Source organism: Magallana gigas, chromosome 3 (assembly GCF_963853765.1).
Source record: "Magallana gigas chromosome 3, xbMagGiga1.1, whole genome shotgun sequence".
NCBI classification, from domain to species: domain Eukaryota; kingdom Metazoa; phylum Mollusca; class Bivalvia; order Ostreida; family Ostreidae; genus Magallana; species Magallana gigas.
Genome location: NC_088855.1, coordinates 52,439,365 through 52,462,208, shown reverse-complemented (window position 1 = coordinate 52,462,208; position 22,844 = coordinate 52,439,365). Strand labels below are relative to the sequence as shown.

Sequence of the window (22,844 nt, the reverse complement as noted above, 5' to 3'; positions counted from 1 at the left end):
GAGTTTTCTCTAAACTAATAATAATGGATGTTCTAATCTTAAGTGATATACCTACCTTAACGACGATTAGCTTAGAGTTTGCATCTGGTAAAAACATCCCAGCATTATATAGCCTTAGATTCGACCAACTACACAGCCAAACGGTTGAAATCGATATCTCGGTGACAATTGGCTCAAACAATTATCATAAGAGGAGTACACGAATTAAATGTAACTCACTCACCGAATTAATAATAAAAAGTTAGTTTGGAGGGGAGGCGGTAATGAATACTTCGAACCCCGCACAAACTTACACGCCAAAACATAGAGATGTTGCATATAAGAACTCCGATTAGAAATCGATTTTTGTTGTTGAATAACTAATGAAAGAATGATAAATTGAAATAACTGGCGGATTTAGAGGGGGTGGGGGCCGGGCTCCTCTTTTGTGGTCACCTTTTTAAAATTATTTAATTTTAATTTTATTTTTTATTCTTTTCAATCATAAATGATAAAAAATATTTTTATCGTATTTTTTTAAGTTATAAATGATAATAAAAAAATAGTGGAACTACAGAAATCAGCTTTCGTTGTTATTCATTAATCTTATGTAAAATACACATTGATTATACGTTTAGAAATAAACGTTCATATATAATATTTGAATGATAGCAGTCCAGATACCAAGGCGTTATGCTGTGTGAGCTATTTTGTAAGACAGATGATGAATTTAACGTATAGCCCGGAATCTAACCCGTGCTTGTCTCTTTTCCCCATCCATTTTCTAACAAGAACAATGACATGGTCCATTTTCACGAGCGTAAACTGCTTGACAATTTCAAGGAAATTACAATGGAAAAAGGTTGTTTGCAAAATATCATGCGTTTTATGCGCTAAATTAATCATCTTACGATGTTCAATCAATCTTACAGCAATATCCTGAGGATAACAGGAAGTTCCTTCAAATAGTGACGTCACCTGTGCACTAAAGTATTAAACCGGTGTTTTCTCCATTTCCCTAACTACGTATACATGTACTTCGATACACCCTTGATTACAATTGATCTGTCAAAGTCCTTATGTGACTATAAAAGATAACCCCTGCTCTGTCTGTTCTTTCTCGTTACGTTCTACCTAATCAATATATCCAGTAAATCGAACTCGGTTAAACAGTAGTTGAACTCTGTAATATGTTTTAAATTTATTTTTCAATAATATTCTACCAATAATAGGACAAATGGAAATCTGTGAGCTTTTGTTGAACGCCACGTTGAAAAATCTCTCGAACTCCTAAATTGTACACACTGATCGCGTTTGGATTGTTATGCAATCAGCGTGAAAGACCTAGCTTTCACTTCCTAATCCATGATTGTATCTGACCGAACACGACAGAAAAATAATGTCAAAGAACGTAGGTTTTTTTGGCAAAATATTTACACAATTCCACGATTTTTGTGTCGCAATCAGATCGAGAATTAAGTGGGAATGATTTTGGGGATAAACACTTTACATTTGGGCTTTGTGCGGTCTTGATTAGGATTAGCAGTGCTTCCGGGAGCTACTGAGTTGTAGATGTTTTGTCTCTATCCATACGCAGGATTAATCAGGGAATTTTTTTTTTATTTTCAATTTTGCCGTTTGGTTCAACAATTTTGTGACAATTTCTCTTGAGAACGCCGATTTTGGTCTCGTTATGCAGTCCTATTTTTTGAAAAGTTAGAATGTTTTCTTAATCATATAGCCTAGGCTATTCGAATAAACGCCATGCTTTACAATTTCATACGATCTTCAAAAAAATCTGTATGCGTTAATGAAAATGAAGTACATGCTCGTTGAATTGATAGATTTTATAGAATAAATTTGATATTGGCATAGTGTAAAGCTGGCGTTTGTTTTCAATCCAGTGATCTACGCGAAGATATATTCACCTTATAATGATCACTTTTTTAAAATTCGTTTGTTAGGTTACTTAGATGCATAGGTTATTTATTAGAAATAATTGAGCCAATAAAAAATATGTTCTTTTCGTCAATAGCCGGTGTTATATAGTGCCTTTTCCCCCTAGCCATCTTTCCCCCCGGAAAAATGGCTATATAGCAGTTCTTCCCCCCGGAAAAATGGCTATATAGCAGTTTTTCCCCCACGGAAAGCTGACTATATAGTGGGCTTTCCCCCTTTTTATAGCCAGATTACCCCCACGGAAAACCTACTGTATAGTGGATTTTCCCCCATTTCTACTTTCCGGCCATGTTTATTGCGGACCATTCGTGACAATAATTTGCAATAACTGATATGATATTAATTTCTCACAAAAAAGGATAATTATGGCATTTATTAATACATAGAATAAAGTACATGGTTTTTCAACCCCAAATATGAACTAAGGCATGCGCCTTTATAACATGCATGTGTCATCATCGTTTATTTCACCTGTTCTCACCCCTTTTTGGAACACCTTTTACACGGATTTCGGAATACCTCGAATCTTTTTTCATCTAATCGATGCTTATCTACAGTTTTGACTTCGACGTTATGAACACGTGAGAACACATTTGAGTGAAAATACGCCGGTTTGGAAATTTAATTTTCCAATGTATTACCATCAATGTATAAGCTTCTCCCAGGGAACAAACTGACTAATCTTGACTTAATTTTGTAGAGGAATGGAATAAAAAGTGGAAATGTATTACTCCCTTCGTCCAAAAGGCTATCAATTTTAAATTAATACCGTTAGAATTGACGATTTTAAAAACAATTCTATATTTCTTCTTCTAAATATCAAACGGGAGACAGAATGCAATGATATGATGAGAAACTGAAATGTTTTAGTTTTACTTTGATTGATGGGGTTCTAAATCATGGTTAAGGGGTATTTTGATTATGTATTAAAAGCATATGTAAAGTTAGTGTTTACCATTTCCGATTTCGTTTATAAAGCTACGCATATTCATATTTTTAAGCACATTTCCACGAAACGCGAGATATTATGATGTAAACATTTTAAAAATCAATGAAATGTCTTCACAACTAGAACAATGTCGGTATCTTTGCTGGTTACTTTGGAAAATGTGAAATGGAGCCTTAACTAACTTTATGTTTATATTGTCACTCACTATTTGCTAATTTTTCCACTTTTAAGTTTGCAACGTGATTTATAAATATACAATTTTGAAAACGATGCTATATAAATCAAGATATACGATTCAATTACCTAAAAAATTTATACTATTTGTTTCATATTTTTGCAATAAAGATTTACTTGTGTACCATATTATTTCTTCGAACAATTAAACAAGGGTAATTAAAATAACAAAACAAAAACAAAAAACAACCAACACATATATTGTGATGAGCTGACTTTTTTTAAATATAAGCTTGTTCTTCTAATCAACTAACAAGTAAAAAAGTCGTATATGCGCTTAGGTTGGTTATTTATTTTTGATTTTCGGTTTCTCCTTTCATGAATAAAAGTTCATTGATTTATTTATCTAATTATTTATTATATCATTAGTCATCTTATGAATTGATTAAATGTTTTAAAGAATTATGAATTTTACCCGCGTACCTTTTTTAAAAACTTTGTTCGTAAATTTTTAAAAAAAAGCAGCAGAATAAAACGTAATTTTCAATCATTTTGATAAAGAAATATATGAGTGATTGTGTATTTTTAAATGATGTGTTTACTTTTAAATGACCTATAAATATGTTCATGTGGTCATCTATAGTTTTTTAGATATGGGGCCCCAAAAAATACATATTCTTTATAATTGGATTTCAAACATCGGGCTCAAAAACAACAAAGGCTCCTACCTTGCATGGGGGCTTAAATTTTTGGTGTCATCTACTAGTGGTATACCACTATCACTGTGAAAATATGGTTAATTGGTCATCTCTAGAATTTGAGATTCGGGTCCCTACTTATAGAGCACTATTCAATCATTATAATGGGGTTTTAATCATCGGGCCCTGAAACATCAAGGGCTCCTACCCTGAGAGCTGAAATTTTCAGAGTCATCTTCAAGTGGTAAACCACTGCCACTTTAAAAATATGGTGAAATGGTCATCTCTAGTTATGCATTGTTATTATGGTCGATCAGAACGTTATACAGAAGAAACAACCAAATGTCCCACAATACACGCATTGTTATTATTGTCGATCAGAACGTTATACAGAAGAAACAACCAAAATGTCCCACAATACATGCATTGTTATTATTGTCCACCAGAACGTTATACAGAAGAAACAACCAAATGTCCCACAACACATGTATTGTTATTATTGTCGATCAGAGCGTTATACAGAAGAAAGGACCAAATGCACAACACATGCATTGTTATTATTGTCGATCAGAACGTTATACAGAAGAAAGGACCAAATGTCCCACAACACATGCATTGTTATTATTGTCGATCAGAACGTTATACAGAAGAAAGGACCAAATGTCCCACAACACATGCACGTAAAGATTACCGTGGCTGGTTGCTACATGTACAATTACTTTAAAGTCAGCCCGTGCAAATCCGTGTATTTCGTGTATTTCGTTCTCTCAATGTGGCCTAAGTTTTTTGATCAATGAAGAATTAACCCCGTCCACAGCATACGTACAGAAAGGACATCAATGAAGGATGTAAAATTACATGAATCAAAGTTGACATTCCCTTAGCTAAACAATTAGTATTTGAAAGTAGTTTTCAAAAGTTAAACAAAATTCGAAAATCGCATTTTTACGAAAAGGTTGTTTTTATATCGGTTTCTTTATGAATTACAACTGAGAGTAGAGATGTAATGTATTAATGAATTATATCAATGCATAAACTACTTAATTTCTTTTTTCTAATGTATTAGATACACTGAGGGAATACATATTGCAGCCAAAAGGGACTTCGCTTTGGGAAAACAGAAAGAATGAAAAGGATCGCCGTTAAGTGGCTTTGCAAGTAAGATATTTAAAAAGGTTTGCCAAAAATTCAATGTTCAATACATCGAGGGCAAGTGTCAGAAATAAAAGACACAAATCCCCTCTCTCTCTCTCTCTCTCTCTCTCTCTCTCTCTCTCTCTCTCTCTCTCTCTCTCTCTCTCTCTCTCTCTCTCCTGCACTTTAACTAAAATGATTATTACTTACATGTACAAGAGTTTAGATCCTTGTTAGAGAAAAATCCACAAAGTTTCTATCAAAACTTTTGAGTAACTTGTTATGTCAACTAACACACTGATTCTACTTACAGAGATATCCAGAAATGATGATACCAGAAAATTGATGTGCCGAAAGGTTCAGTTGGTATCTACGACGCCATAATTAACGTTTCGATTTCAGTTAGAGATGTGTCGCCTTTGTCATTTATGAAATCACAGCTCGGGGAAGTCTCAAGGGAAAAATCAAGAACTCTATTTACTCATCGATTTTAACAAATATAAAGTTCAGAGCGTATTAATTGAAATAATTACAAAATGATGGGGGTCTTTTGGAACATGTGAAAGACCTTGATAATATTGATAAATTAAAGATATAATTTACTTTTTATTCGTGTAATTAAATAATATTTATCAATTTATTATTTTACTTGCTATCTACCACTTTGGAATTTGAAACTTTAATGGCCTTGTTTGGTTTTGTTTAACCAGAAAAGCGTCCGTCTAGCAGCATTTTAGAGCAGAAATACAATACATTTGTTTGTTTCCATATATATATTTTTTCGTTTCAAACTAAAAGCATTTTTGCTATTTTAGCCCAAAGTTCTACGGAATGTTTGCGACTCAATATTTGCTAAGGATCAGACAATCCAATTTTAAGAATATTGGATTGTAAAAGAATATTCGATTACGTTCATGACTTCGTTATCTGTTATCTTTTTTTATCCTTATTAGCATAGCACCGGAACATCAAGTATATACACATTATCATCCCGATGATTTGTTTTTGGTTAACAAATTACGTTTTTTTAAACACCCTTTTTTTTTCAAATGTATCAAGAAAAAAGCATTCTTCATTTTTGTTCATTGTGAAGGTCAATCAGAAAGTAAACAGAATGTACAAACAATTTAATTAATTTTTTCTAATATATATATATATATATATATATATATATATATATATATATATATATATATATATATATATATATATATATATATATATATATATATATATATATATATATATAATGTTCTTAATGTCGTTAAGTTATTTGAAGTCTTAGGAGAATAGTTTTAGGCGGAAAACAGTAATCTTTATTTAAAAAAACTGACTACGTAAATAAACTACATAATTTGTCATTATTCTCATAAGTTCTTTTAATGTCATTAGTTTGACGTAAAGGAAAACAAAATATATTTAAAAACCTCCCCTCCCCATCTACATCCTCGCATGTACTACGACAATGACTAAAAAAAAGCGCTATTACTGTGCTTGGAAGGCAATCGTGTCATGTAGCAAAATATGAATAGGGCACCGAAAAGAGGAAGATATTTATTTATTCCCTCTCCATATCGCCTCATTGGGTCAATGGTGGTACACGGACAAACTCAGTGTTACGATTGTAATACTTCTCACTGTAGTTTCGAAAAAAGTTCATGTTCGTTGCTTTAGGAACAGGATGTTAACATTGATTACAGGATTTAAGGCTTTTTCAGCGCTAGCTCTAATCTCAGAGTCTGCTACAGGACATTGTTGCAATCCTATCTGGATTCTTAGCTGTATGCAGACTCAAGACCATGGATTTAGACGATCATTTATTATCTCTGTATCATATTTCTGTATCTCTGTATCATATTATTTTATATAGTTTATGTATCCAAGTTTTTTACAGCCTACTGCACTGTCCTCCGGGGAATCATAATCCGAATATTTGTATTTCCTAAAAAAAGATTAGCAATATAACATTGTGATACTCGAGAAACATGCGATTTGATGTGAAATTGAGCAGCGAAGAGAACACACGAAACGCATTATCCGACTACTGATAATTGACGATCCCGGCTAGATTCGCTGGCGCCCGTCCTTGCACGAAATGATATCGCCTGATATTTGACCATCAATAAGATTGACGGCAAATACCAATCATAGTCAGATATTAAGGGCACATTCAAACAATTGGAAATAACAATTACTATACATCCCTCAGTTATTTAATAAATATAAATCATGCATAACGCTGAATGTTGATCTTCCATGCCGATTTGCATTAGGTTAATGACAATGTGCCTGGTCTTTGCCGTGCGTGACATCGTTGAGTGTCATTCTATCGGGTGTGAACAGAGGTTTGAAACACGTTTATGTACCCCCAAATGCATTACTGTCCGCATGTAACAAAAGACACACCGCTCAAAATCACTTTCAACGTTGGTCCTTCACATTTCTGTGTCATTTTCCATGTAGTTGAAAAAGCTTGTATCAAGCACAGACGCCCCCTTCAGTTGTTTTGAGAATTAAAACAATCTGAGCTTTTGGAAACATTTCACACAATGCACCTATTATTTTGTTGGTGAATAGTAGTATTTTTATACCACGTAGCGTATAACGATATAGATAATTTCACAAATTTGGGTTTTATGCCCTCTATTGTATTGAATTGCCGGTTTGATGACGCACACAAAAGCATATTATCGTGACGTGTTTTTGTGATCAAACATTTTAAACACCCAAAACACCCAAAATCTCCCAGAGAAAACAACGATGGGATGATTCACGTCATTGGTGACGTCAAAATATAGTTTAGAAGATTTTTGATGGTAAACTTAAAAGTGTTCTTATAAAAACAACCTACCTGCACCCTAATCGCCACAATGTAAATGTCAAAGGTTTGAAATCAATTGCTGATTCTGTGTGAAAAATGCAATCGGGTCAATAAATTGGAATGCAGTGAGATACCGCCAAGCCATTGATATGTATTTTCAAGGTTAAGAATGGGCTCTTGAATTAAGGAATGAATTCAAAATTTATTTGTTTTATACGATATAAAATGGTTTGGGGCAGTTTACGCTTTATAAACCCCGAAGCGGTTTGTAAAAAAGCGTAAACTGTTTCAAACCATTTTATATCGTATAAAACTAATAAATATTGAATTCATTGCTTATAATTTAATTTTTTTACTCTTCATTGTAGATAAAAACGGTCATTTGACCTTTAAAATGACGTAAACTTGTACAAAATTCAAACGTAACGTCAGGCGATACGTTTTTGACGTTAGTCTTACTATGACGTAGGCAACATTCTTTATACGATATAAAATATTTTTTTAGCCAATCAGAAAGCGCGTTACAACCAGAATTAAATTATGAACTCATAAACCATTTAACCTTTACATTGACAAATCCTAGTCTGAGGAATTGACTAACCATTTTGATAGAAAATATCTTAACGCGTTTAAAGTATATATAGCCAATAAAGAACAAGACAAATTATGAAATTTTAGTGAAGGGTTGTTTCAGTGGGACCTTAGAGTAAATTACATGGTATAGTGGTATAGGTCAGTATATTATACAATTAAAGTATACCATTGAATTGAGGGACTCAGCAAGATTCCAGTTCCCCGAGAGCAAGTCTATTTCCCGAGGAGAGGCCGAGGGAGTAGGATAGCTTGAGGGGAACTGGAGTCTTGCTGACTCCCTCAGTGATATACTTTAACTGTTTTATCATACCGATACAAACAAACAATCAGGAAAAGTTCAAATTAATATAATTCTTCGTGAGTCCAACAAGTTATAACGTCAAAATAATATAATTAAATTGCATGCACGATGTACTGTGACGTAGGCAAGTTATGCTATAAGAAAAAAGTGAAGACGTATAGCCAATCAAAAAGGACGTTGCAACTAGAATTCAATGGTATGGTTATGAATATTCATGAATTTTTTCGGAATATTTCAATTTTTTTTCTACGGTCAAAAGAAATAACTCAGTGTTCCGAATGGGTGTATATCAGTTTATCAAACTGACGCAGCTTTTTGCAGGGAATCAGTCTGTGTACGGCGATTCTCAGGGAATCAGCGCAATATATCGAATTACTCTTATATGGTGAAAAATAACCAGAGGTATAATAAATATTTATGAAGTCAGAAAAATACATATAATTATGTTTACAAACCATCAATCCTTTAAAATTTAGACTTGTATTTAATTTACAGAAAACTGAGCTAAAAGTCCAAGAGATGATAAATAGGGTTTGTGTTGCTTTGGGATATATTTCCCCATAGAAATCAGAAATGATTGATTTCCCTGCAATGTATTCTGTGTATTTTAATTCAGTTCATCATTGGTAAAAATAAAACGTGAACAAATGTTTGTTTGAAAAATATACTGTTGTTGTTTCTGCTTTCATTTTTCACACGGTCAGAGTGCTAAACGGAATGTGTAAACACGTCAGTGACGCAGGGAATAGTTCTTCTTGACCCTACCGTGATTTTTGAATTTTTGAAATTATGAAATTTCTACGCGTACACGTGCAGTTTAACTCCCCATTTATATATATATATATATATATATGTGTGTGTGTGTGTGTGCAATTCTTTGTTGGAGGACTCAGGTATTGTCGAAATTGTTTCATCTGTACTGTAACATCATATATTATAACTCGTAGGAGGAGAAAAAAGGGGAGGGGGATGGGTAAGTTAATACTTTTCAATATTGGAACGTCCTTTCATTGCACTCTCGGTCGTTGTACCATAGTCAAAGTCTCTATGGTTGAAGGGGTCACACTAAAACTGTTCAATGGATTTAGATTTGCTGCAATCCAATTGATTTTCTTTGCAATTCAGTGATGCAATAACCACTTGAATCTCATATCGTTTGCAATTTTAGGAATTTTAAAATGAATGTTTTCCCTCTTGACTTTCAGTTTTAATCAGAAGTGAAAATTGACAGATGTAAAAATTAATTCCAGGAAAGCGCGTTTCCCCTTCAATGTATCGGCGGGGAACAAGAGTAACTAACAGGGTTAATTGGATAAGATTCATTGAACAAAACAAAATCATTTATAAATTATTGCAAGTGAAGGGCTGCATGTTTGTTTGCGATAATAAAAAAAATTAAAAGATAGTAAAGAACGATGTAAAATTTGTTTCTCATTACGGCGTATAGCAGAACACTATTAAACCCAGTGGAATCCTGGGTAAAAAATGCTCCTTCATTAAAAAAAGGTCGGCGCTCTCCGAGAGTTTTTCGAATACGAATTCAAACATTTCATGACACAAGTTTGCGATCAACAACAATCGTCACATCTTCAAAGGAATTGGGAGGGGAGGAGTAATTATCTAAAAATCCAGAAATGTTCCTTTATGCTGTATATTAAGTCGATTCAATATATTTTAGCCAATCATCATCAAATCAAAAGGAGATATAAAATCTTCTTTAACTGAAACTCGCTGTCCTTGTAATAACATGCAATATGAGAGAAAGAAATTGGGCGCACAAGATTATAAGTTTGCAGGAATCATCGACACGAATCAATAGTGATTTAAATGTCTATAACTATGTACAGATTTGAACAAAAATCAATTACTCAAACTATATCATGTTGAGGGTTGATGTACATGTCTATTTCGGCTATTAAAAAAACCCTCACAAGCTTTCTAAAAATGGCAATGAGAGGGTAAACCGATAACTAGGCCTAGTTATATTGGAAATGTTAATGCAAACATATTTTAATTCATTTATATCGTATATCTTAATAAACTAGTACTAAGAACAGAAAATAATGTTCATATGGCAGAAATCAATAACGGCAAATTAAAATATACCGGTATTTTATAATTCAACATAATGTTATATCAACATACATTTAAAAACAGAAAAGTTAAAAAATAAAATAAAATGAAAAAGGAGTCACCGGTAGGATTTGAACCCCAAACACCGCATGTATGTATTCACTAATCGAAACCATTGAGCCATGCGTGACTTAACAATATGCGGTATAAAGTATTGTTTGAAACAACATTGTCATATCCATGGACTTTTTTTTTATCCTCCCAAAAATATTTTGAAAAAGTACATAATTAGTCATCTCTGGGTCATCTCTCCATCTTTCTTTAAAAAGCGACATCTTTAATGTTGAAATATGTCATCTTTGCACGTTTCAAATTTGTGGAGAGAAGACCCAGAGACAACAAAATCATTTAAAAACAGCTGTAAATAAGAATGATTTTGCATGAATTGCAGCGTGTTGCTATATTTAGACCCATATTATGATAAAACCTTTTGCATTACAAACATTTTGCTACCCATTCCACGTCCAGCAGAAACCAAATAACGGTTATAATTCGGAAAATGTGCAAAATTAATTGATGAAATTTCCACTCTCCTAGTGCGCCCAGATTCCTGCCGAATCTACATCTTAAGCGCCCACTTTCTTTTCAAATAAGTGTTTAATTGATAATGAACATTCTTTCCACATTTGAACCATTATTTGTTTAATCGTGATTATATTATTGTTTTAATGTATATGCCCCCTGAGGGCCCTTGATTGATGAATAAACAAACATTTCCATGTATATACTGGTAATTATTAATAGAGAGAAAAAATATTAAAATATGAAAAAAAATGTATGAAGGAGAACTCTTATGTTGCATAGTTCTTAATTTGTTGGGACACTAGAACCTGGGACTTTATTTGAATTGGTTAAAAGTTTTGGTTTCAAAGAATTTACGTGATGGAACAAATTCGTCGCTTCCCCATGGGTTCAGCGTGGCTACGGGATCGAAGCCAACACTTGTTTTGTTCACTCCATCCTATCCTTTGTCTGAATTATTTGTGAAATTGCGTTTCTCGATGTTATCTTGTGTTGTCCCGAAGGACTTACGGTGTCTTAAAGAATAAACGAAAGAACAGTGAAACTTAACACAATTTATGTCATTTGAGGAATATTGAATAGACTCGCGACAGGACGTCGCTCTTGGCGATAACTCATGGTCGTCAAAGGCGATAAAAGAAGTCCTTAGGTGCTTTGTATCTTATTATATTTAAAATATCTTTTATTATTCATGTTCTGTGGTAGGTATTGAAGTCTGTATATCGTGAACAATTACAAAATACAAGTTTGCTGTCACAAAAAATCTGAAATTGGCGTGTGTTTCCTTTTGTTTTGCAATATTACAGCACACTACGAATAACAGCAATTATTGTGCCTTCATTTCTCATAAATCGACAAACGGACAAACAGAAATGTGTTTCATTGCTGAATGCATAAGATGAATTGAGAAAGAGTGTAAAATAAGGGGAGACAGGCAGGGGGTATTTTTGAGACAAATAACTCCACGTGCTTAGTATGATCGCCTTGTTTTTGTCTTTGGCAACTAAGAATCACATATTTAAAAAAAAACCAAATACTTGCCTGATAGAAATATCAATCTCATAATGAATTAACTTATTTTTTATGTTTACCCCCAGTGCTCTGACATTACGGTATATTCTGATAAATGCCACACACCAAAACCTGACATTCATAACGGGGTGTGCTCAAGGGCTTCAAAATATGAATGCGCTATTGACGAAAAAACAATAAATGTTGCAGAAATGAGATTTCGGGTCAAAGAATTTATTAATCATTTGAAAAAGAAAGCAGTATATGTCGTGCCATTTTATATCAAGTTCTAATGGGAACGGATTCGTTGAGATCTTTCCTGACAATGTATCAGAAAGGACACCCTAGAAACGAAATAGCGTTGGATCAATAACGGTTCAAGACTATCGGCTGATAAAGCTTTGTTGTGATCACAATTAACAAAGACAAACATCGCACGCCATTACAAGGTCAGCTTCTATTTCTCTATCATCAAAATTCATTGCAGTCAGTGGATCAAATTTTTTTTTGTTAAACCGCAATCGCTTTTTCCTTGTGAATGAAACTAATAAAATACATCTCCCTTACGGTGAGCCACATCCTAGATTATTTTTAACTTAGTATATAAAAAGAAAGTTTTCTTATTTAGTGGACATTCGTAATTCATATACTAGTATTGTAAAAAAAAACATGTCTTTACTAAGTTACGTTCATTAAAAACTACTTGTATTGGAATTTCATTTCATATCTAGACATATATACTTAAAAGAAATAATTTCAGTTTTCATAATGTCATCATTAATTTTAAAAAATCCTGAAAGGAGCAGTCACTGAATACAAGTGGGTGTTTTTAGTTGATTAATTGTTATGATGACCAAGATACTAATTAAACCAAACTCCGATGCAAGAACAATCGTTAATGACAAATCACTAGGGAAACACAATGATTTCATACCTTTAAAATCTAGAAGAAAACAAGACTTACCTGTTGTTTTGCCAGAATCATTGAAACTGCGTAACGCTCAGTTAGTATGGTAAAGAACATGATGAAATCCAACGGTAAAGATGACGCCCCGATGGCCTCCATCAGGTGTTCAAACATTAATTGTCTCCGGACCATTTTCCAGTAAATATCACAACTTGGATCAATCCATTCATTCCAGAACCATTCCACTCCTTCGTCACCTTGGAATCTAATACACCTTGTAGTTACGCGGGCAATGTTTTTTGATCAACACGTTTGTTCCTAAAACTCAAATTATATAAACACACACACACACACACACACACACACACACACACACACACACACACACACATATATATATATATATATATACTTCTTTATTACGACTGCACTCTTTAATTTCAGAATTCAGGAACTGACCAACTAGTTTTTGTATTCATGCCTATATTAAATGGAACATGTAAATAAAGTACATAAAATTATGTAAAAACAGAATGATTGACCTCCTAAATAAATGAACCAATTTTGGCTCACGTAAACCAAGGTTGGAGCCGATCCGTTTTATATATGATATACATCAATGGTTTGTGATCGTATTCATCAGAAGATTTGCGGTTATGGTGTTTGAATAGTTCTACGCAGGTTATAAAACACTATGATAATTAAAAGTCAGTATCATCATGCAAAATTCTTTATTCGTAGTCTTAGACAATTGGATTTAGGTTTCCTTGTACTTGAAGGTTTGTAGGACGTCGTTTGCGATCATTCGAAATTCACTGTACTATTCTGTAATGTGGGACATCGGCATCTTATCTTGCATAACAAATCTCATTGTTATTTGATAAGTGCATTATATAAAAATCAACTCTAGAGTAAAAAGTAGTTGATGAAATTATGGCAATGACGATTTCTCTCAATAAATGATATTGATAAAGTTATTACTTATTTTTATGTCCTCGAGTTTAGAAAAAAATTACCCATGAGAGTTATATTGTATTAAAAGCAGATAGATTTATGTGGTCCTTGACATAGAAATCGATTTTGTAAGAGTCTCCTCATTTAAAACAGCAGCTATTGTTGTTCCCTCTTAGTTCTAGTTATAGTGAAGCATTGATAATGGTAAGATATTTTTGTTGTTTTGGCAAAGTTGACAAGATAAACAACTTGAATGCTTCATACTTGCAGAAATTATATAAGAATTGTTTTATGACAATTGATTATTGTATGCAGAGAATGTTCGCATACAATGCAATGATGCGCTAACACTTCCGAAAGTTTTCAAGCTTTGCTTTTAGTATGTTGGCAAACTTGAGGCCGTAGTTAGTACAACGCTCGGCGTTCCGTGTGAGGTTTGGGTGAGTATATGGCCTGTAAAATATTGCCTTGGGCGAGGACTGATAGTAGCAAAAGGATAATGCTCCAAATTACAGTGTTGGTCTTGGAAAAGGTGATGGTGAACAGCGATTGTTAATTAGATTATGGGCTGCACCATTGGTAGGAATCAATCCATACAGTCATCACTTTCAGTGTGTGTCATTAAATGATGTCGTACTCTAGAGAATTTGCAGCAATCGGAATGCTGCTGAAATTTCTAACAGAGTTTATGGAGTTGACAAGTATCACTGTCCCCCATGATACAGATCCGAAGGACGTGCAACACCCTGTATTCAGATCAATGGCTCAAATCAACGAAGGTTGCTCCAACATATTTTGGCTTAGTTGCGCCAGCAAAGATGAGTCAAATTCTTAGGCGCATCATGGAATATGCCAGCAGAACAATTGCTATTCATAACGCCAAGTTCACTTAGTAACATTGTTTATTTCTTAAATACATACAACTATGTAAAAAATATATCCATGATGGGTAAAGACGATGTTATTTTTTGTTTGATTGACACATTTCTTTACTAAAAGCCCACAGAAAACTTCATTTGCAATGAAATCATGCTTGTGTAAAGTGGATTTTGATTTCTCACAAACGTTGACAGACGAGCAGACGTGTGTTTTATTTGATTAAGATATGACGTAGACTAGGTATGAATTATACATGCAACGTTACAGAAACGGCACAACATTCGCTAACTTATGTTATATAAACTTTAAAAATAATTATTTTTACATGACATGGAGATATTATATCGAAGAAAGATGTACACGTGGGATGAGGAGTCTCTGTGCAGCAATTGAAGCCAACCATTCAATGAAAATGCGTCTACCGAATAATCATCCTACAATAAATCTCCATGTCACCTAATAAAACGTAATATTTGATTCTAAAAACTTCACTGTCTGAACAATCCGGCATGTCGGCGTATCATTAATGTGAAAATTGTACGCTACCCGATCTTAGTCAGCAATAAAATAAAAGCTGATATCCAGAGTCTGCTAAATTATTCAGAGTTTGTCGTTCCGATTCTGAAAGCGAACTGTTATGAAAATAAAATATCAACCAATTTAATTAGAAACTATAGAGTCAATTGTTTCCCTCCCTAGAGATACCGTGCTGCTGCATTGTAGTAAATGGTTGCACTTTGTACATCACGTAATTCATCTCTGTGGATTGGAAGAGGTTTCTCTGCGGTGGCAATCAGTCCCGTGTCCTCGAAGTTTCCGGAAGGACCTATCCAGGACGCTGCGGTTGTCTCCATTTTCCTCTCAACTTTCGTCAGCATCGGAACAACAGCAGACACCGACGGAGGTCTGTTTGGCGTACAAGAAGACACGGAAGATCTCTTCAACCATTGCAGCACAATGCACGGCATGTCGGTGCATTCTTAGGCAATTGTCACAAGGTTACATATTCTGCTTAGTCGTGGGTTTTTTTGTAAGTATTGATTAACATACCCGCATAAAACATGATTATGGCAAATTATTCTACACATGTCTGCAATTATCTCAAAGTTTTCAAGCTAAAGAACACCAACATTGTATGAAATTTTTCACACAAATTGTCAAATACCTAATAATTCGGTGAAGACTTCACATGAAATTTATGTGAGAAATTTGCGAGGAAATTCCACGTGAATTTATGTTTGAATTTCATGTGGAACTCATGCAAAATAAATTCAATTTTACTCTTCTTGTGCGAAATTCAGGTGATGTATCATTGACTGAATTGGGTAAAGCTTTTGTAAATAACCTACACAAAAAAATACAAGACAGGGAGAAGCTGGTTCAAGTAGACAGAAATAAAAAAAATGTAATCATTGATGAATGTTACCACTGGCATTTTGCAGAAAAATCTAAGTACAAGATTTGCAAGGGAGCCGCTACAAATAGAACCATTTTAACAAGAGCTTGGACTTGGACTGGAAAGTTGTGTCAAACAGTAATGTGACGTAGGCCTGTCTATTTCATTGCTGGCCACTCAGCCGTGGCTCTATGAAATCAACAAGATTTGTCTGACTACGCAATCGGTGTATATTTCGCTTGAAACCGCATCATTTTTAACTTGTTTTGACACAAGAAATAGAGAGCTACGCCCTACTGAAAGTCCAAGCTTTTGTTAAAATGGTTCTACATGTACTCTAAAACTTTATATGGCTTTACATTTTTACGGTTCTGACCATTTTATCATACAAAGTACATTAATTTATACAACGTAGCATTGTTTAAATCAAAATGATAGATAACAGTTATGATAATATAAAGTTAACATTGTCGATACATGTATTGGGATGGCAACAATATTGGAGAAGAAATTATCGGAGACCTGCGGCCAATTTCGGTTACTGGCCGTGGATTCCTGCCGATGTGACGGACACATTAAAGAAGGGTTAGAATTGGGAATTTAAGGTGTATTCCTTGCTATTATACACCAATTTGTCAACTGATTACAATCTGAAAGGACAATAATCAACAATACATTCTATCAAGAGTAAATCGTGAACAATATAACACATTTCTAACTTATTCCACTGCAATTAAGGAGGTAAGAAACACCTTCATAATTATTTTAAGCACTTTCTTACGAAATATTTATTATTTAATAAATTTATTTAATACAGTTATATACTTTTCCTTTCAGAATTGTGATATTTGATAACGTAGCGGTACAATTAAAGAATCATATTCGGATTTGTAAATCTACAATTTGAAAATTTTAATCAGATAACTATTATTAAAATATGATATATTCTCATCCACATTGATATTTCAAAATGTCGCGTACCACTTTAAATTAGCTGAAAAATATCTAACAGGATTATCAACACTTTTTTAAAAGAGTTATTTGAAACCAATCAATTAGACAAGTGCATTTCCCATCGGATATCACAGTCAATGACAAATCGTCAAAACAGTTATGGTGAATGTTCAGCTACTTATCATGCTTAAGGTTGTAAATACAAAATTTACAATATCCACCCAGTAAATTCAAAATTTACAACATGACATATATATATATGACGTCACATCAACGATGCGCAAGAGAATTCCATCTATAGATTTGACAAAGGAATTATTAGACTTGAGTCCATTCAACCAATTACCAGAAACATTGTAATATATCTTAAGTCTATTACGCGCTTTGATTTTGTGATGTTGTACAGGAATTTACATCTGACGCAACCTTAAAAAATCAATGTTAGTGAACGTAACCACAGTTGCTTCAGGAGATGACCGCCCCCCCCCCCCCCCCCCAAAAAAAAAATTTTTTACTGTACGATATTTTCCCGTTGAATGTATTTTAAAAAGAATTATAAAATGCTGAAGCCCCATATTGTTTCAAACCAATGACCTGCAAATCAATAGCTAAGTTTTCATAATATGTTTACATAGTGTACTTATAAAGTACGCATTTTGGGTCGAGCGTTTGAATCAATATCGTATGGTGAAGGTACCTATCCTATGACAGTTGTCATGTTGTAAATTTTGTATTTACACCCACCCAGTAAATTCAAAATTACAACATGACACTACTCACTCTCAGGCACGATCACAATCAACAGATCTACATTAATTAGTAATGATAATGATAATCCATCCAATGGTCTCTACTGACTGACACTGTAACATACATCAAACAAACACACAATGGCGAGGAATTATTTCCAGTCGGCATCACTCTAAATAAACCAAAACCCACCACCGAAGACCCCCCCCCCCCTTTTGGGACCCACAATGTCGTCGCTGTAATTGGATTGGAAATAAACTATCAAATACTTGGTGGGAGGATAGTTAAAATTTTTTGTGTGTCCTCTTGTATCCTAATTCAACAACTGCATGTAACAGTGCAACATGCAACAGAGTAGGCTTCAGAACTCACAAAAACAGGGCTAGCAAAATAACATTAAGAATAAGATCTAGTAAATGATTCCAGATTGTCTTTTTGGTGCTAGAACCATTATGACGTCATAATTGATTTGATGAATCTTTTCCCGTATTTTACGCTTTAAAGGAATTATGTAAAAAATAAAAAAACATTTTGACATTCTATATTTAATCACGGGAAAAGTAATCCCGGTGCCTACATTCAATTTGACATCATTTTATAGAGGAGTTCAAGAGCTTGTTTAATGCCGTTTTTGGAGAAACTGTACGTATTCTAGATATTTCATTTGTCAAAAATGGACAAAACTCCGAGATTTGTTACTTTTATCCTTCATATTTCATTGAAAATTGTTGTTTAAAACATGATTTTTCTTGTATTTACCAAAAATTTAAGCCCTGTTACACCCTATGAAACAAAGATATTGTCATGAAGCATCATTAAAAGAATTTATAACTTGAATTTCATAAACCTGTAGGCACCTTTCATTTACTAGATCTTGACCTTAATATAACCTTATTTAAGGAGGCTGTGTGATTTAAACAGATTTAACCATCAGATATAATTACATTTATAGACATGATATTTTTGGTCACAAACTATCATTTAGTAAAGAAAAAATCCAAATATTTTAGCTTAAAAATTTCGAACCTTTTCCTGTATCATTACAAAGAGTTAAAAATGGCCTAAAAATTACGACCATCCACACCTCTTAACTACCGTATAACTTAGTAGACTAGTACACAGAAAAAAGGGCAAGTTTCAATCCTTTACTACTGAGTTTATAAAATTGTCAGTATTTTTTCTTTCTTGAAAACTAGAACATTAATATCTTTTAAATAGGAAATACTGATATTAATTAATAGTCATAAAAAAACCCATTGTGGTTGACAGCATTTAAATTTATGATAGTATTAGAAAATTGCAAACATCACTACCAGTATGACAAAATATGCCAGGTAATCCTTTAAAATATTCAAACATTCAACTTCCTATGATTAAATAATAAATGCATATTCAAATCAAAATCATTTAATTGGCAAAGAAAAGGGGGACAGCCCAAATGACTTTCCTTTATTTGGAGAGCCAGGGTAGTGATACATACATACATTCAATATTTACACAACATTATTTACATTGAAAGTTAATCAACCATTTTAATAATCTTTTACATTTGTTTTTACTTTCAAATGTACTAGTATTTGCTAAATTCTTTCTTTTTTATATATAAATGTTATCATCTGTGATTCAACAATAAACCCCCTCCCAAATAACTTACTGATGGCTTTTATTCAAATTAAGTTCCATCTGTGTTACTTCAACATGTTTAATAGAGTTAATGAAAAAACAAAGAATTGTCATAAAACATAATGTCTGCATTTCAGAGGGCTTTCTCACAAATCTCTTGCCAATGGCAACCTGAATGTGAAGTTGATGATTCTGAAGAAAAAGGTTTGATAATATTTTTGTAAAAACGTGATTCTTTTAATGAAGTAACTGGCATTAACACAGCAAGGTGCTTCCCATATATTTACTTTTATTATCTAAGTCCCATTTCTACCAGTGTGGGGAAACACTTGTCAATCAGGCATTTTCAATAAAATAGATGCTCCCAATTAAAGGGGCATGGTCACGATTTTGGTCAAATTTAATTTTAATATTTTTATTATTTACAATGCTTTAGGAATGTATTTCTAATGATCAAGTGAGGTTTGAGAGTCAGTTGTAGAGTAATGTGCAAGATACAAGGCTTACAACTCTTTCTCATGTAAACAAGGTTCGGGCCCTTTTTTTGTTTACATAGGTTCAATATACCAGTAAAATTCTTTTTAAAGCAGATTTGTCTATCTTCTTATTCCTTTTAAGCATTAATAAACAGTTTTTAATGTTTAACACATTCATTTTAGGTCTACAACTGGAATTTTAAGTTTAACATTCAAAATGTAAACAAAAGTTTTGTTTACAAAGCAAAGAATTGTAAGCTCTGTAAATCGCTTAAAACTCAACGAATGATACTCAAATTTTGGTTGCCTATTTAAAATGCCGTGATGAAACATTGCAAACATAAAAATCTGAAAAATGATTTTTGACCAAAATCGTGACCATGCCCCTTTAACTAATGATAGTCTTTTATAGTTTAAAAATATCACTGCATGAAAACGGAATTAATCATGGTTCAAAGTTCACTTGAATGTCTACAGCAGGTGTGACCTTTACAAGGGCTGAGGTCAGAACTCCTATCGTTGCTTGTTTATCACTTGACTGTCTCCATTTGGTAAACATATGATGGGCCACCCCTTGAATGCCTTCCTCCCGGAAATGCTGTGCATAAATCTGCTCCATGTCTGCTTCTCTAAGCCTGAGTTCTCGACCTGTGTGTGATGAAAATAATTCTATTTGAAAAATTGGCTACTTAGAGTGGCTTGAAAGCCGATGTTATTTTATAAAATATTTGTACCTTTAGTAAGAGCTTGCTGAATTTCAAAAGTGTATGAATTAGAATAAATTCAAGACATGTAGTGTAACAAAATGTAAGTGATGCCTTGATGTTCTCTGTGATTATTTAAATCAACTTGGTAAATTCAAAGATAATTGTTTGAATCAATGGTTGACCATCAAGCATTTTTTAACTGATTGTTTCATTAGGCATGCAAAATAAATTCAAAAAGCCCTATGAATCTGCTTGGAGTTGTCATTCGATTTAAACAAGCTCTGTATCTCTTCTGCAGCCGATTTTGTTAAATATGAGCTTTCATTACCTACTCTCCTCCAGGACTTTCCTATCAGAGTGGTGGCTCTCCGTACATCCTGGTCATTCACCAGTCTGCTGGAAGCTGAAAATACACCATATAACCTTTAACATAGTTAGTCCAGTAAAGGAAGGTCACATGCCACTACTGATTTAAATTGGAATGTAAAATACAAGTATGAGATTTTTTAAGCATTTGAATTGTAAGAAAAAACTCTTCAATAAAAAGTTCCAAAATATAATTAAAAAGATTCACTCATTACTTAGTATTGTCTGACAGATGTCGGAGATTTGTGGAGCTGCCTTTGTTGGTTTGACTATATCATCCTCAGAATCATCAGAATCTGAACTTGAGTCATCTCTCCGCCTTCCTTTTCGTGGCTTGGATGTTTGATTTATCACCATCACATTATTGTCTCCAATCTGAACATTTTTGGAACTATGTATGTGGATAGAAGTTTTCTTTCCAAGGAAGCCTTTCTCTACTTTGATTGACCCATCTTTATTTATTCTTGCCTCTGTGCCTGTTCAAAATCATTCACATAAAAATTTGTGTAACTGATTTACAGAATGAGAAATGCTTTAGTCATATATATTTGTAATTGCTCATGTTGCAAATTATACCTAATGATGAGAGATGTTTATGTAGCCTACCCTTTGAGCTGTCTCGACTGTCTTCAGAAGTGGAACCCATTGCACCATCTCCAAAATCAAAGTTCTCAATTCCACCAGTAGCAATCTTCACATGTCTCATGGCTCTTTCCACCTATATCAAACAGAACATTATTAATTAAATTCAGCAGAGATTCTGCTTGGCTGAGCAAAAATTTCTACCCAAAAATGGTGAGATATTGAACATGGAATGATTAAGTCCTAGGTTGATATGCTCTCATCAGTTCAAATTAACCCAATATCTACAGGCTATTACATTGTATATATAATACATATATTGTACATGTATTACACCAAAATTTCAACAGTAAGTATAAAAATGCTTTCTGTCCCGTTTCTTAAGAATTTTGACACAGTAGAATGACTTTTACCTGTTTCATTGCCTCAGCAACGCTTCTTCCTGCGTCCACCCGAGTGGTTTTGCTTCGCTTTGACATCATCAAACATTCACTTTTAACAGTTTTCATTTACTGAAAATAGTAAATAAGCAAAAAAATATATCGTAAAATTGTCATTATAATAATAAATCATATACTGGCCATCACGATCTTGTGTATTTAATTGTTAACTAATATGATAAAATAAACAAACAGGAAAAATTTGTGTACTTTCACTTTCACCTCTAAAATAGCCATTTCTTGGATTATCAGTCCCAAAGACTTACACAAAACAAATATTTCAACATTATACGAATGTTTTAATACTCTTCATCTCCTGTGGAAGTCTGAACACCAAAAAAAAATTTCTTGTTTCCAAAGGCTAAGGACTTTCCACAATCCTTTTGACGTTTATAAATATTCTAACAGCAAAAACGTATGCCCATATAATTCCGAATAAAAATAAAAACCATCCCGCAGAATTATGTACATTTAATTCTTTTATTTCATTGATTGATTATTGCTTTGAAATCATATAATATGTAATTTCTTTTGT

The 22,844-nt window shown here is 33.4% G+C and overlaps 1 protein-coding gene across 2 annotated transcripts; it reads right to left on the bottom strand.

Annotated features, from left to right (window-relative positions):
* Positions 1 to 19,506: 19,506 nt before the first annotated feature.
* LOC105330422 (protein immune deficiency) lies at positions 19,507 to 22,729 on the bottom strand. Of its 2 annotated transcripts, none has more exons than XM_011432092.4 (6): positions 22,576 to 22,729; positions 22,283 to 22,381; positions 21,894 to 22,005; positions 21,503 to 21,763; positions 21,250 to 21,324; positions 19,507 to 20,862 (listed from the first exon to the last, which is right to left on the bottom strand). In XM_011432092.4, the coding sequence occupies exons 2-6, from the start codon at positions 22,376 to 22,378 to the stop codon at positions 20,660 to 20,662; spliced, it is 747 nt and encodes a 248-aa protein (XP_011430394.2). In that variant the 5' UTR covers positions 22,379 to 22,381; positions 22,576 to 22,729; the 3' UTR covers positions 19,507 to 20,659. The 2 variants fall into 2 exon arrangements, with proteins under 2 accessions (XP_011430394.2, XP_019923702.2); XM_020068143.3 differs by having other exon boundaries at positions 22,532 to 22,691.
* Between the last annotated feature and the right edge of the window lie 115 nt (positions 22,730 to 22,844).

Bases quoted from the DNA above. Each gene is read 5' to 3' on its own strand.
- LOC105330422 (XM_011432092.4), bottom strand. From the start codon at position 22,378: ATGAAAACTGTTAAAAGTGAATGTTTGATGATGTCAAAGCGAAGCAAA. The intron at 22,006-22,282 runs GTAAAAGTCATT...TGTTTGATATAG, and splicing joins TTGCTGAGGCAATGAAACAG to GTGGAAAGAGCCATGAGACA. The intron at 21,764-21,893 runs GTAGGCTACATA...GATTTTGAACAG, and splicing joins CAGTCGAGACAGCTCAAAGG to GCACAGAGGCAAGAATAAAT.